Source organism: Onychomys torridus, chromosome 4, assembly GCF_903995425.1.
Source record: "Onychomys torridus chromosome 4, mOncTor1.1, whole genome shotgun sequence".
Classification (NCBI taxonomy): Eukaryota; Metazoa; Chordata; class Mammalia; order Rodentia; family Cricetidae; genus Onychomys; species Onychomys torridus.
In genome coordinates, this window is record NC_050446.1 from 99,587,086 (window position 1) to 99,601,402 (window position 14,317).

Sequence of the window (14,317 nt, forward strand, 5' to 3'; positions counted from 1 at the left end):
GGCTGCTGGTAGATCAGGACCGGCTCTGACACTCAGTATCTGACAACTGAGGGATGTGGTGGTATTGTATTCCCCAAAATAGTGTGCACCCAAATAAACGTATCTGGGGTCAGAGACAGAACAGCCACAATATTAAACACAGAGGATAGGCAGTGGTAGTACACACCTTTAATCCTAGCATTCCAGAGACAGAAATCCATCTGTTCAAGGATACAGCCAGGCATGGTGACTCACACCTTTAATCCCAGAAAGTGAGCCTTTAATCCCAGGGAGTAATGACAGAAAGCAGAAAGGTATATAAGGCATGAGGACCAGAAACTAGAAGCATTTAGCTGGTCAAACTTTTAGGCTTTTGAGCAGCACAGTTCAGCTGAGACCCATTCAGGTGAGGACTCAGAGGCTTCCGGGCTGAGGAAACAGGATCAGCTGAGGAACTGGCAAGGTGAAGTGGCTGTGGCTTGTTCTGCTTCTCTGATCTTCCAGCAAGCACCCCAATACCTGGCTCAGGTTTGATTTTATTAATAAGACTCTTTAAGATTCCTGCTACAGAGGGGTCCTGAGATGAAGTAGTATGGATGGAGGACCAGGCACAACAAGCAGGTGCCCATTCTAATACACATAGGGCATTGACCTTATCCCCACTGCTGCTTAAGGACCCTGGCTCCTTGGATAAGCAGGGGCTGCCTTTGGGACCAGGTCATGGGCTGGCCTCATGGGAGGAGCACCATCAGAGGGGATACTGTGTAACGACACCAGTGGCAACTACTGTAAAAAAAAGAACAGTTAAGAAGCTAGTTAGTCCTGTGCTTAATGCATTCCAGTGATATTCCTCAGGATCAGCCTATTGGACTGGAGAAGCCTTGCTGGGCCTTGGGGTTCTCACATGGACATAACTTGATTGCTTAGGCATTCTATGTGCACATTTGATACAATGCGACTGCATTGTGTACCCCAGGATGGTGAATTAGTTGCATTTGTGAAGTGGTTAGTGGGCTGCCTGGCCCGTTTTAAAGGCTCTATAAAAGACACTCATTACTATTGAGCACACGTGCCTTAGCGGCCAACAGCACAGAACAGCACTTCTTGGCAGTCAGAGCTCCCTAAGGAGAGGGCGGTGCCTTAGAAGCCAGAGAAGAGAATGGAATTACTTAGCTGACACACACCCAGATCCTCCTTGGAATCTTCCACCCCAACACAGAAGTCTGACCCAATTTGTTGGGCTCTTCTCCTGAGACCCCCTGGTTCCAGCATTAAGTCCAAACCTTCATAATAGCCTGTGGCTAGGAAGAGGGAAAGAGAACTTGATCCCCTAAGGGAAGCCTTAAACCTTAGCTCATCTCCTCCCTGGGGCCAAGAGGCTGCAGTTTCTGTCTGATCGGCACAAGACCTTCCCTTGGTCGGAGACCAGCTGGGTCATAGTCACCCTGCAATTCATTGTCTCAGCTAGGGGAGAAGAGACCATAACGTCAGTGCTGGGCTGAGTGGAAAGTACCCACCAAGCAGATCCTGGACATGATGTCCAGCTGGAGGACTTTTAGAACTTTCAAACATGGGTTTCTATGACATTTCTCTCGAAGTAGATGTTCACATCAAGCATATAAGCCAAGTCGGGTGGAGCCACGCATGAGTCAGTTTCAGACAAAGGACATGGGAACTGGCAGGTGAGGGTGGTAACCCTGGGCAATGTTCACTAGCTCCAACTGAGGCACAGACACCCCCCTACCCCCACACACACACATGCCACCTGGCCTGTGGCACTAAAGAATCTCCTCCTGGAACCAACAACGTATCTATTCCCTCTGTTTATGGGACATTGGTGATTCTCATATGTGTTTTTCCTTGGTGGGAGCAAAGGGCGCTGTACCCTGGGTGCGATACACACCCCCAAGAGATCACCAGAGACACAAACTCACCAAAATGCAAAAGCAAGGTTTATTGGAGCAGTTTAAGCTGCACGGCAGGGACCTCGTCAAGCATCCCAATGTAGTGGAGACTAGAAGAGGTGTCCGCCCCTCTGCAAGCTCTGTTTTTAAAGGCAAGAATCACAAGGTTACATCAGTTAAGGGTGCTAGGATGGGTACAATTCTGATTGGCTCAAGTTTTAGAGGCTTTCCAAAATTTCTGTGTTAGCTTACTTTGCAGTTTGGATTGGTTGCTTGTCAAACTTTATAAACTATCTCCAGCATTGGGGCATTCTGAGGTTAATCAATTGTTACCAGATAGCCCTTCAAACATCCTGAAATTTGTACTTTTGACCATCTCTGGCATTAGGGCATTCTGCAGTTAATCAGTTGCAAAGGAAGAGGATGCCCATGATAGCTACCAGATAGCTCTTCAAACATCCTGACTTTGTACTTTCGGGTTCCTGGGACCCATGTCAGCAGCTCTGAGAATTTTGAAACTCAGGCCTGTTTCAAGCGGGAGTGAGGGGCTTGCTTGAAATAGGGGTGCTTTGGTTCTGCAAGGGAACACAGAGGAACATAAAGTCTTCTTTTTTCTTTTTTTGGTTTTGTAGTTTTGGTATCTGTCCTGGAACTCACTCTGTAGACCAGGCTGGTCTCGAACTCACAGAGATCCACCTGGCTCTGCCTCCTGCATGCACCACCACCACGGTTGGAACCTAAAGTCTTTAATGCTTGTAAAAGTGAGGAAGATAACAGGAAAGGACTGAGTGCGGGGAGAAGAGGTAGGGGTCTGAGGTCGGGGATGAGTGGCATCTGTGGAACACAGACAGGTTCTGGATAAGACATAGAAGTCCAGGTCTTGTAAACCATAATAACTGTGTGCATGGGCATCCTCTTCCTTTGCAATTAGCAAGATCTACATCATACCTTGATATTTCTGATCTTCCACAGCCCCCTCTATAACTCTACCTTCACAGTGTTTACATTTTGGGAACTGGGTAAAGGTGGAAAATCTGGGGCCCAGAAAGAAGTGGCGTTCCCTGGGTCACCAGATAATGTATCAGGGAAACTTGCTCTTAGCCAATGTGCCTCTTTCTTGCACCTCCCAGACCACTCCATTGCTTAGGGCCCTCCTGCACAGGATTGTTCCTTTCAACAAAAGATTGAAGGGAACACAGCTTATGCCTTATCATGCAGTGGGATAAGTAGGTGTGGCCAGCCGAGTGATTGTACTCAAGCAATGAGGGAAGAGTCAGAACCTTCCCTGTGTGACCTATCATCTCAGTGCTTCTCACTTCAGACATGTGCCTGCCCGCTCCATATAGATTAATGTTCCAAGTGTTTCCGAAGCAACCTGGGTAGCCAAATGACTGCAGAAGTCATGCTAACCCCACCCCGACAGCCATATTCCCTTCCCACAGCCAACCTGCCAGCTGGCCAAAGACCACTCTGCCTGGCCATTCGAGGTATCCTTTCCATGTGGAAGCCCAGCTGGGTTGCTATGGTCCCATGAAGGGTTCCCCAGAATCTCTAATCACAGATTACTATGTACTACTAAGTCTTCATACCATAGTTGAAGACTTCCTTCGTGGAAAAGACGCCCCACACAGCTGGGGGGAATTTACAGCTCCTTCGGGTGATGAAAAGCCCCCCTCGGAGACAGACTAAAGCTGGGAGGCCCTGGATTGTTCACCTCTCAGCACATTTTTGTAAGCTCACTCCTGTCAAGCATTCCCAGTTCATCTTCTTTTCAGTCATCACTGCATCGTGGGGGCCACGTGGCAAAATTAAAGTGGAAAAGTCATGTCGAAGGATACAAGCAGTGTAACACAGACTGCCTCTGTCTGCTGACATTTGGAGAAGTTCCTGGAAAGTGTATGGCATCAGCCCCCATTTCAAATCTGTCCCTCCCCAGGAATTCAGCCTGGGATACATATCACTTCATGCGGCATGTTTTACCTGTGGGAGCCACAGTGCAGCTGTGCACACGTCTCCCTGGCTCACTCTCTGTCTCCCATCCACAAGGGCCTCCTTCACACCCCCTTTTCAGCACCTCACTCAGGTTCCTCTTCCACTTCATTATAATGATCCCCCACTCCTTAAAAATGTTTTGTTCTTGGTTTAGCTCCACGCGGTTTAGCACTGCCTCTAAAGTGACTTAGATACTGTGAGGTCTGCTTGGTTTGGAGTCCACGGGAGGGAAAGCTGGGTACTGGCTGTCCTCCTATTGGACAGGCTGTTCCCCATGACAACCTTTCCCTTCTGCTAGAGGTCCTCGCAGCATCCTGTGTGCCCAAAGCACTGGCTCTTCCTCTCCTCTTCACGGTCTTGAATGCCATACGCTGGGAGTTGAAGTTCAAGAGCTTCAAGATGTGTTTTGACATGAATTGTCACACAAGGCTTAGCCAATGTTTTTCAACCTGATTCCTGGGTTACCACTTGGAGAACTACCTCTCCAAATAGTCTGCCAGCCAGGAACAGCTGCACAGGTCTTAGGGCAAGAAACAAACTTGCATTGTGCTAAGTCAATGAGTTGTTTTTGTTTTTGTTTTTGTTTTTCTGACCATAACCAATAAATGAGACTGAGTCCCACTCTGCCACTGTTAGCTGTATGCTGGGAAAGTTGCTGAACTTGCCCAGGTTCAGACTCTTCAGTGATAGAAACCGATCGAGAGAGAGCCCCAACTCATACCCAACTGTGCAGCTTGGGTGTGAGGAACGAATAAGATGCTTCTGAAGTGCTTGCAACATTGTGGAGCCCAAATATGTGCTCTATCTTTATGTGTCATGTGTTTATGCATGTTTCTATACATCAGTTTCACAGCTCAATCTTACCACTGGATTGCATGTTCTTTGAATCATCACTCAATGTTGTTGACTTTCTGTAGACACCAGAGGGCCCAGTACAACTCTCACAGGGCCTTGGTAACTATGTACTGAGAAGGACATCATCATGGCATCTCCCAGCCCGTCACACAGCTCTCTTTATTCTCTGCCACCTATGACCTTTGGCTGCGCCAGTTTGTCCTTTGGTTTCCCACAGATCAACACCTTTAAAATGCATTTTTGTGTATGGCTGCTTCCCAGTGGGTGAGTAAATGGGTGTATCTACTTGGATGAAAGTGCTTTTGTGGTTTGTAACACATGGATGGAAGCCAGGCAGGGAAGGGAGAGAGTCGATGACTGAGTTCTTGGAGGACACCATGCTAGAGATGACCTTGTTTTATATTTTTATAAATGAGCTGTAGACATGAGTTATATGATGAAATCTCTAAGTTGGACAATGTCACTAAGCCCTCCTGCCCAGAATAAAAGATCAAATTGACGAGGATCAACTATCTCATCATCTTGGTATGTTGAAATCTTAGGCATCGTTTCAAGGCGTTTTTAAAGAGGACTCATATTCAAAGAATAAGAGCAAAGAAGGAATGAATGATGGATTATTTTGTGTTGCCTTAAGCCAACATGATTCAGTAATCTAAAAGAAATCAGACGCTGTCTTCCAATGTCAGTGAGGCATTCACATCTCTTTAGATGGGCAGTTTTGACATGCCCTTTGCATATATCTCCTCACCTCTTCTATAAAGTCTCCGAGAAAAGACAGGATGCTAGGAGCCCACCCAATTAAAAAATCTTTTCATGAGATTCAATTTTAAAAATGTCTTAAACACGTAGACTTCATTTTAAGAGTGTATGCGCATTCGAGGCCAGCCTGGTCTCCAAAGCAAGTTGCAGGAAAGGCACAAAGCTACACAGAGAAACCCTGTCTCAAAAATCAAAAAAAAAAGGGTATGTGCACAATCATAAAAAGGCCACCAGGGAATCGGCAACTTCAACTAGAGTCAAGTATTTGAAACTCATTTCTCTGGCCTAGGAGGAGTTGCATTTAAGGAGAGCTAAGTCTCAGAGGAAGTCCAAAGAGACCCTAGATTAAGAAGTATAAACAAAAACTGTGCTGTCTGAAGACAGGGCAAGATATGATTGGCAAACTGTCCGACACACCAGAACCATGATTCAGGATATTTTAAATCTGTACTTAAGGTGTGCAAATGGCAGGCTCTAATGTTATGGGCTAACTGGCTGTGAGTTCATTGGCACAGTGTGATCATCTTATGAACATTAGAAATTCAGACTCTCAGGCCTTATGTCAGCTCTATAGCTGTCTGTGTCCATTAAAATCTGCCACACGAGCCCTGAACACAGACAGGCAGTACTGACTTGTGCATGCTCCAGGCAGGATTTGGTGCCTTTAAACAGATATTCATTAAGCACTTATTATTTATCATTGGTTTATTAAGGACCTGAAAAAATTAAAATAGGTCTCTCTTCATATCCAACATGAAGGGAACTCACGCCATGCCTGTAATAGCATTTAAAGGTGATATTTCTGTACCGTGTCTTTTTAGTGATCTGTAACCACACAGTTGTGTGCTTTCACTCAATGCACATAGGCAAGTTCCCTTTTCCAACTCTCAGTTGGCAATGGCAGCCTACTTTTTGTAATTCTTGTTTTGCTTTGTATTTTTATGTGTGGTTTGCTGAATCAGAAGGCTTCCTGGGAGGCATATTAAAGTTTACATTCAATAATCTAATGCATTGCCCAAACCACCCTGTAATTTATACATTTCAAAATGGAACCACTGGGGCTGGGATGGGTGGTGGCCTGGCCTGTATCCCATCATGCAACTTGCACATTCTTAGCAGAAATGATGGCTGGAAAAGAAAGTGTTTGTTTTCTCCTTAGAGAACTGTCTACTTTGAAGGAATTGGATGGTATTTCTGAGATACATATTTCAGAAGATTTCTTTGACACTTTGCTAGGTCCACACTTCATGTTAGAGACATTGTCTTCCTATGAATAAACCAGCACAGGGACAAGACTTTCTCATAGTGGCTAGTATGAAAGGGAAATTGTAGTTGGAGTCCAGACAAGTACCCATCAATGTCTACCAAAATTCACTGCTGCCTGTGAGCTTCCAGCTGGTGCCACAAAACTCCACTGAAAAATTACAGTCAGCAGAGGCAGGAGATGTCTTGTGTTACTATGTGATAACATAAGGTCCCATAGATTGAGTGTTAGTGGAAAAGGGGAACATCTGAGTTACCCAGAACAGTAGACCCTTAATCTGACTGATTTTCACAAAGGGTCTAAATCTTCAGAGCAGAGAGACTAAGTGGTTCTTAGTCAGGGCAGCAAACTGGCATCACCTAGAAAACTTCCAAGACTGGTCATGGCTGGACTACACATCCAGATTCTGAATTAATGGGTTAGGGATGCAGCCTAGAACCAGTGATCCTTTTAAAGAACCATCATGGTTCTAACGTGTAGCCAAGGTGGAAATCCATCCATATATGGTTTCTTCATGGTAAAAAGGTATAGATGTGTGTATGTCTTTATTAGAATAATCAACAGTCTATATTGTAACAAATATTCCCAGGCTATCAGAGACTTAAGGCAATGAACTTGATTACTTTTTCTTTTCTTTTTTTTTTTGTGGGGGGGGGCTTTCGACACAGGGTTTTTCTGTGTAGCTTTGTGCCTTTCCTAGAACTCACTTGGTAGCCCAGGCTGGCCTCAAACTCACAGAGATCTGCCTGGTTCTGCCTCCCAAGTGCTGGGATTAAAGGCGTGTGCCACCACCGCCTGGCTGAACTTGATTTCTTGTAGGAAGGACTGTGTGTTTTTGTTTATTGTTTTCAAATAGACCTGGAGATAGTATATATTTGCTGTGGAAAATCCTTTTGTACACTGTGAAGATTTGTCACTGTGATTGGTTTAATAAACAAGATGATTGGCCAATAGCTGAATAGGATAAAGTTAGGAGGGAAAGCCAAACTGAGAATAATGGGAAGGAGAAGGGCAGAGCAAGGAGTCATCAGCCAGAAGCAGAAGGAATAGGAGATGATTGTGCCATGCTAATAAAGGTACCACCACATGGCAGAGCATAAATAAGGAATATGGGTTGACTAGTTAGTCAGTAAGCCTGAGCTATTGGCAGAGCATTTAAAATTCATATTCAGCCTCTGAGTGGGTTATTTGGGAACTAGCAGGTGGGAGAGAAATCTCTATCTACATATATCAGTTCTTCTTTGATCCTCTTGGTAAGTATCCTGGCACATGGCCCCAAACCATCTGTTGAGATATGATCTTTTTATGGGTTCACTTTGTAAATGGTGTCTATAGTCCCTTAACTTGAGATCATGTCTTATATTCATGTTCAATATTAACCTTACATAGAAATTTCCTCCTATGCTTATAGAGGCAATAATACTCTAAAAGACATTTTGGCCATAATTTTTAACAGGAACTGACAGGATCTAATTTTATAAATGAACTCACTACTTTCTGTGCAGACCACCACAGTATTTGCTGGGGGTGATATGGTAGATATGGGTTGCTGACTGTGGTGATTTATAGGAGTGCAGACATATACCCTTACAGATGTGCATGGTAAACACACCCATTTCTTGCATGTTGTCTGCTAGGGATGTGAAACTGATGTCCATAACACACTGGCACTTTAGGTCTCAAGTGATACGTCAACTTCTAGCTTGACAGATCTCTGCTATGCATGAACGTCCTGTACTTTAGTCATCCATTGTTTGTCCCCACAGTGATTGGGTACCCGCTGTGCTGTTGAAGATTAGGGTGTTTTAGTCTCATCTCAGCCTCTGCAAAGTGAGAGACTTTCGGTCTTTCTCACTTGTGTTCCATAAATATCCAAGCAGAGATGAGAACCAGAGAGGCACAGATCCCAAGGCTTAAATTTAGAAAAATATACATATAGGGGATAATAAATATGGCAGGATAATACATAAAGGGTGACGCTGTTACTACCAGTTACCAGACTCAGAAACACAAAGGAGTTGCCCAGGACCACTGGCTGGAAAGGGATGGAGTTGAGCAGTTATAGGACTCAGCCCTCCCACAGGGTGGGATGGCTCTCTCAGCGCACTTCCTTTGTAAGCCAAAAATCATGGACTCTGGGGAGAAAATCTTGTCAATGATCAATGAAGAACATTGAGAACAGCAAACCAGGTGTCCTGGTCTGTCAGTAGGTGTGAGGTCTGTGTGGGCCAACACTGAGCAGGATCTAGAGACATTGTTTCCTGGGGTGCTGCTGCATAGGTATTGACTCCTCCTGGGAGTTCTTGTAGCCTGCAAATGACCCTGGAGCAGCCAGCCCACAAGAAGACAGGAAGCAACTGGCCAGAGGGGTCTATTCTCTGCTGGGGCCTGCAGCCCTGGGGCTTGATCTTGGGACCACCTGAGAGAAGCATAGAACACACCCAGAAAGGATAGTCTCGAGGCAGTGGCAGACATTAAGGTAGCCGCCTCAAGCTGGCTTTGTGCAGTTATGAAAACACTGACGTATGAAGATCCCATTAATCCTTGCAACAGAGTTGGCTTTCTTCTCCAGAGTTCAGCTCGCCGTGTAGACACAACTCCACAAGTCCATGACCTCTTTCTGTCAGTGTCGGGGAGGGTGGATGGGAGGTGTGACTATGATCAGGATGTTTTCAAATGTCTCCATTTCCAGACCAAAAAAAGTTTAATCATTTAGGTTCAACTTAAGTCTCCCCAAGAGAGTATTTCAGGGTGAAGAGGAAGCGGATCTCTTCAAATTTCTACAACTCCCAGCACAGCTGCAAAGAGGTCAGGTGGGGATGGAAGTCAGGCAGGAACTGATGAATGAACACATCTTCTCTGCCAAACGCCCCACCTCTGAGCTACTTTGTCTTGAACCCCAGCTCTGGTCTGGATTGGAGAAATACTCAGAAACCTTGGTGCCTTCTAGCTGACACTGTAACCGATCCCAGGGGGGAGAAAAGAATGACAGTGTTGAATACTTTTATGAAATATGAATAATCACAGGGGTAAAAAATAATGGCTAATCAGCCAGCATGAATCACAACTTACCTACTGGGATTGACTCAATTAGCAAAGATGATATATCATCCATTCTCCAACAATCAAAAAATGACCTTTACATGCACATGGAAAGGTCAAGGGTGCAAACAGCCCACCTTCTAAAAAGATGGTCATGGCTTTTTTTTTTTTTTTTTTTTTTTTTCAGAAAAAGAAATTGGATTCATGAGTGATTAGTTGAAATAACAAATGGTGTGGTGTTGTCAGGTCCTACAGTGTCACGTGGTCTAAACACATGCGTATGCAGACATGTGAAGAGCCAGAATTTCTAGTAGTATTGCTCTCCTACTGCTTAAAAACAAGCCAGTGAATAGCTGTTTCTATTATGTCTCTAAAAACCACAGTTAAAGCTAGAATAAAGTACATGATGTGGACAAAGCTGACCTGTTATTTGAAAACCCCAGCAGTTTATAGATATGTACATATTTATATTATAAACCCAATTGTCCTTTATTTTGGCCCATCTAGTTTACAAGCATGATTTCTGAAGTGAGACAGTATTTGTCATGGCAGCATCCAAGCACTTTTGGCTGAGTAAAGCACGGTTTGTTGCACAAAAATGCAGCTGTTTATGCAAGTCTAAACATTTCACAAGGGCAGCTGAGTTCATTTCAATGCTACTTACAGAATAATTATTGGCAAATGAAATGGGCTGTGGGAAAGACAAGGTATTTTTCAAGCTTCTGAAGGGTGCACAGCATCAGTTCTTTGACTAGCAAAAGTAAAATGGAAAGGTCCAGGATGATGGAAAGGTGCAGGCTGAAACCCGGTGATAGAGGGGGTTTTACAAGAGAGTATTTACCATGGAAGAATGAGAGAAATGTTGTGTTACAGTCAGAAACATGGAAAATATGCTGTTAGACCCTGCTGGCTCTGGGATAAATAAAATCCAGATTTAGACTATTAAAAATATCAAAGTGCTCTGCCACGTGCCAACTCCATTTCTTCTGTTGTTTGTTATAAAGAAAATCTATTATTGAATGGAATACAGTTCTGGATAAATTATCAAAGACATTTTCCATATGCAAACCATAGTTTGACATGTGTTATCAATTCTTCTCTAGCAATTTTAATATACTTCTATCACAGAGAGATAGGTGCAGAGTTAAAAGGAAATTCCAAGTTGTATTTTGACCACCTCTTTGAGGCACTGATCCCACTCATTTTCATCTCATCTCTACTGAGCAATAATCATGATCAAGATTCTTCTGGACAGCAAAATCAGAGATTTAAAAAAAAAAAAAGAGCCTCAGACAAACCAACCAACAATGAACTCCTTAACCTATCCATGGGCATTGAACAGATGCCAGCACCCTTGTCTAACCTAGCTGAACTCAACACATTACAAGGAAGCCCATCTTCCCAATGGGTAGCTTTCTCCTTAGGAAGGTATATGTTAAACTGAGGCTTATAGTGGTTAATACTAGTTTTGCCTTCTGGAAAAGCATACATGGTAGCCTACTCCCCTGACTTTAGTCTAAGCTTCCAAGAATCGGAGAGGACTTTCCCATGGCTTGGAAAATTCCACTCTCATCCTCTCTTCATGCAACAAGTTTAATTCATCTTATTTTCACTACCACAAACTGTTTTGCTGGCCCGAGGGCTTTAAAGAATTTTTCTCCTATTAACTGAATGAGATTAGCAGTTAAATATTGAAAATTGCATTTAAAATAAACCAGCATTTTTCAAGTTAGGACATTTGAAAACCAAGAGTTGCAGTATTCAGTTGGACTCAATTGAACATCAGCTCTCTGTAATTAATTAGTCTACCACTGCTCAACAACAGATGTTCAGGGGGAAAGATGGAACACCTTGCCAGTGCTGTGTACTTGATGGGAAGGGGCATAAAGGTCAAATGCTCTAAGAGAATGACTGAATTTTATATTTAGAAGTTCTTAAATCTGGGAGTTAAGAAGTCACAAGATTGATTAGGTCACAGTTTAGAAATGATGCTGCAATCTAAATGTCTTCCTAGTAAGCCAGATAAGGAATCAAGCATTCGGCAATCTGTAATCACTATACAAAGGACCAACTGAAGATGTGATTTCTTCTCCTGGTGCTTATGGTGCATGCCCACAGAAGCCATAGATAACAGACCAAGGATACTTTAAACCCAGGAGACTTTATTTCCCCTCCAGAAAGTCCCCTACCCCCCAGCCTCCAATCCACACCAGAACACAAAACCAAGGAGTAAACTAAAAAAGGGAGGGAGGGTAGGATCACTTTATTGTGACATTATGACATTATAACCCCCTGTTGACAGGAATGATTGAGAGTGATTTTGGCATATTGCACATACTGGGTGATGTAGGGTGCACTGGTGATCCTCTGGTGGCAACCTCAGTGCACAAGCGGGCCAGTTGCAGATTCCACTTCTGCTTGGTGTAGACGCTGAACAAGTCTTTGGTCTTAATAAGCACCATTACAAACCCTCACATTAAGGGCTTTATTATTCTAGTTTATAAATGTTTCAATGATAAAAATAACACGATTACAGTATACACACACTTAATTTACATGTAATGTATTATACTCGTAAGTGAGATAAGCTACTGAACTAACTTTGGTTGATTGAAATGAAGTATTTGAGCTGAATACTTGGCATTTTGGTTTCTAACTTGTGTACTTATTACAGTGCATCAATAAATCTATTTTGAGACTTTACTAGCACCAAATAGACATCATAAACGGCCAACCTACTACTTGCCCTCGGAGAAGCAAAGTTTCAAAATCTGAAAACAAATGGACTGTCAGATGGAAGCACATTCCCGTGCGGCAGCTGGAAAGGTAGGTAGGCCGTCGGCATGAATGGCCAACCTCAGTGGATATGCATGTCCCAGTTTTCAGGAATCAACACATATGACAAGGTAGCTGAGCTACTCATGAGAAGCCTGAGAAAGTGGTTGTTTGAACTAGGGTCGTCACTGTACCTTGATGTCATTCAAGAATAGTGCTCATTTATACAGACTGACTTGGTGAATGATTGGACCATGATTTGAAGGTTCTGCTTTGGGGAAAATAGAATTCTACCTACCTAAAGTTGCTTTTAGTTTAATTATTTGGTCTTTGGATGGTGAATTAATGAAGCAGGATCTGAATTTTCATCTTCAGGTTATCGCCCAGTTCGCCGCTGAGGTAGTCTTTGTCATGCCTGTCCTCTAACTGATTAAGTTCTTTCTTTTTATAAAGTGGAGTACTGCTGATTTGTAAGGAGTAGCTTCCAGCCACTGGCTTCTTCTTCGTGAAGTGGAGGTAGCTGACTCCTTCTTTCTGGTTGATTTTAAAGAAGCCATCTTCGTTTCCAGATTCAATTAAGTATCTATTGTGGTTCGTCAGGGTGGTAAGGGCTGGCAGGAGCTCTAAGATCCGGACCTTGTGGTTGATGTGGGAAATATTGAAAGCAAAGCTAGCTGGCTTCTCCACATCCCAACTCGCGAGGCTCACGTTGGCTTCCATCTCCAACCCATCCTGGAAAGACATGTGACAATGCCTTAAATCTGGCTAAATATGTTCTTTAGTTCTCAAACAAAAGAAAAAGCCATTCAAGTTTCAAGTCAAAATAAGGTTTCTGCCAAGGCTGCATATGCTGTGTGGAAGCTGCACACTCAGGGTACTTTGTTGAAATCACAAATGTGCTTTCAAAGAATTGATGGCAGGAAGAAGCTCAGGTTGAAATCATTTGTATTGGGGGAGGGGTGGCTCTCAGTAGGTAGGTCTAAAGTGTGGTCCCTGAACTAGTAGTCTTAGCGCCTGGAAACCATTAGACATGCAAATTCTTAGCCCCTCTCAGACCCGTTGAATTAGAAACCCTGGGGCTCTTCCCAGCAATCCATTCTAACAAGCCTTCCGGGTGACTCAGATGCAGAGATTTTTTTTTTTTGAAATGCTGTTCATAGGTTGTTTTCTTTCCAAAGATTATTTCCCAAACCACAGCAGGTGGGCTGCAGTGCGGATACTCAGACTCAGAACTGTCTTTTTCGATTTTGCTCACTGACGCAAAACCATCCCCTTCGAAGGACACTCCTATGGACCTACTTCCTGGCTGTGATGAGCTGTTAAGGTCTGTGTTTTTTTTTTTTTTTTTTGGTTTTTGTTTTTTTTTCACCTAGCTTTCTGCTTGCCCCTTTGGGACCACATAGGCTAAATGCTCCCAGCCTGGAGCCAGAGAGCTGGGTGAATGCTGCATGTCTGACTTGACTTAGCATCATATGTTCTTCCTGCTCACCACCCAAGCTCCTCCATACTCCCTGTGGCTCCTTTTCCTCAGAGGAGCCTCTAGTTTCCAGACCTTGGCTTCCCTGTGTGGGGAACACTACTGTGTGTGCATGCCATTCTGCCTACTTGCTGTCCTTTCTGCAGACGCTGGGTGGGTGTTTGACTTTCTTCTTGGTGAGACAGGAAATGAGCAAGTGTGTGAAAAAACCTTTCCAACTGCCATCCTCCAAAGGCAGCCAGAATAAATAAATAAATAAAATAAAACAAA

At 43.7% G+C, this 14,317-nt stretch overlaps 1 protein-coding gene across 2 annotated transcripts in view; it reads right to left on the reverse strand.

The window, feature by feature from the left end:
- Positions 1-10,289: 10,289 nt before the first annotated feature.
- Fbn1 (fibrillin 1) overlaps positions 10,290-14,317 on the reverse strand; it is a 208,433-nt gene continuing 204,405 nt past the window's right edge. For both annotated transcript variants that reach the window (XM_036183938.1, XM_036183937.1), the window contains exon 66: positions 10,290-13,302. In XM_036183938.1, coding sequence (XP_036039831.1) covers positions 12,913-13,302 — 390 coding nt within the window. In that variant the 3' untranslated portion in view covers positions 10,290-12,912. The remainder of the gene's footprint in view (positions 13,303-14,317) is intronic.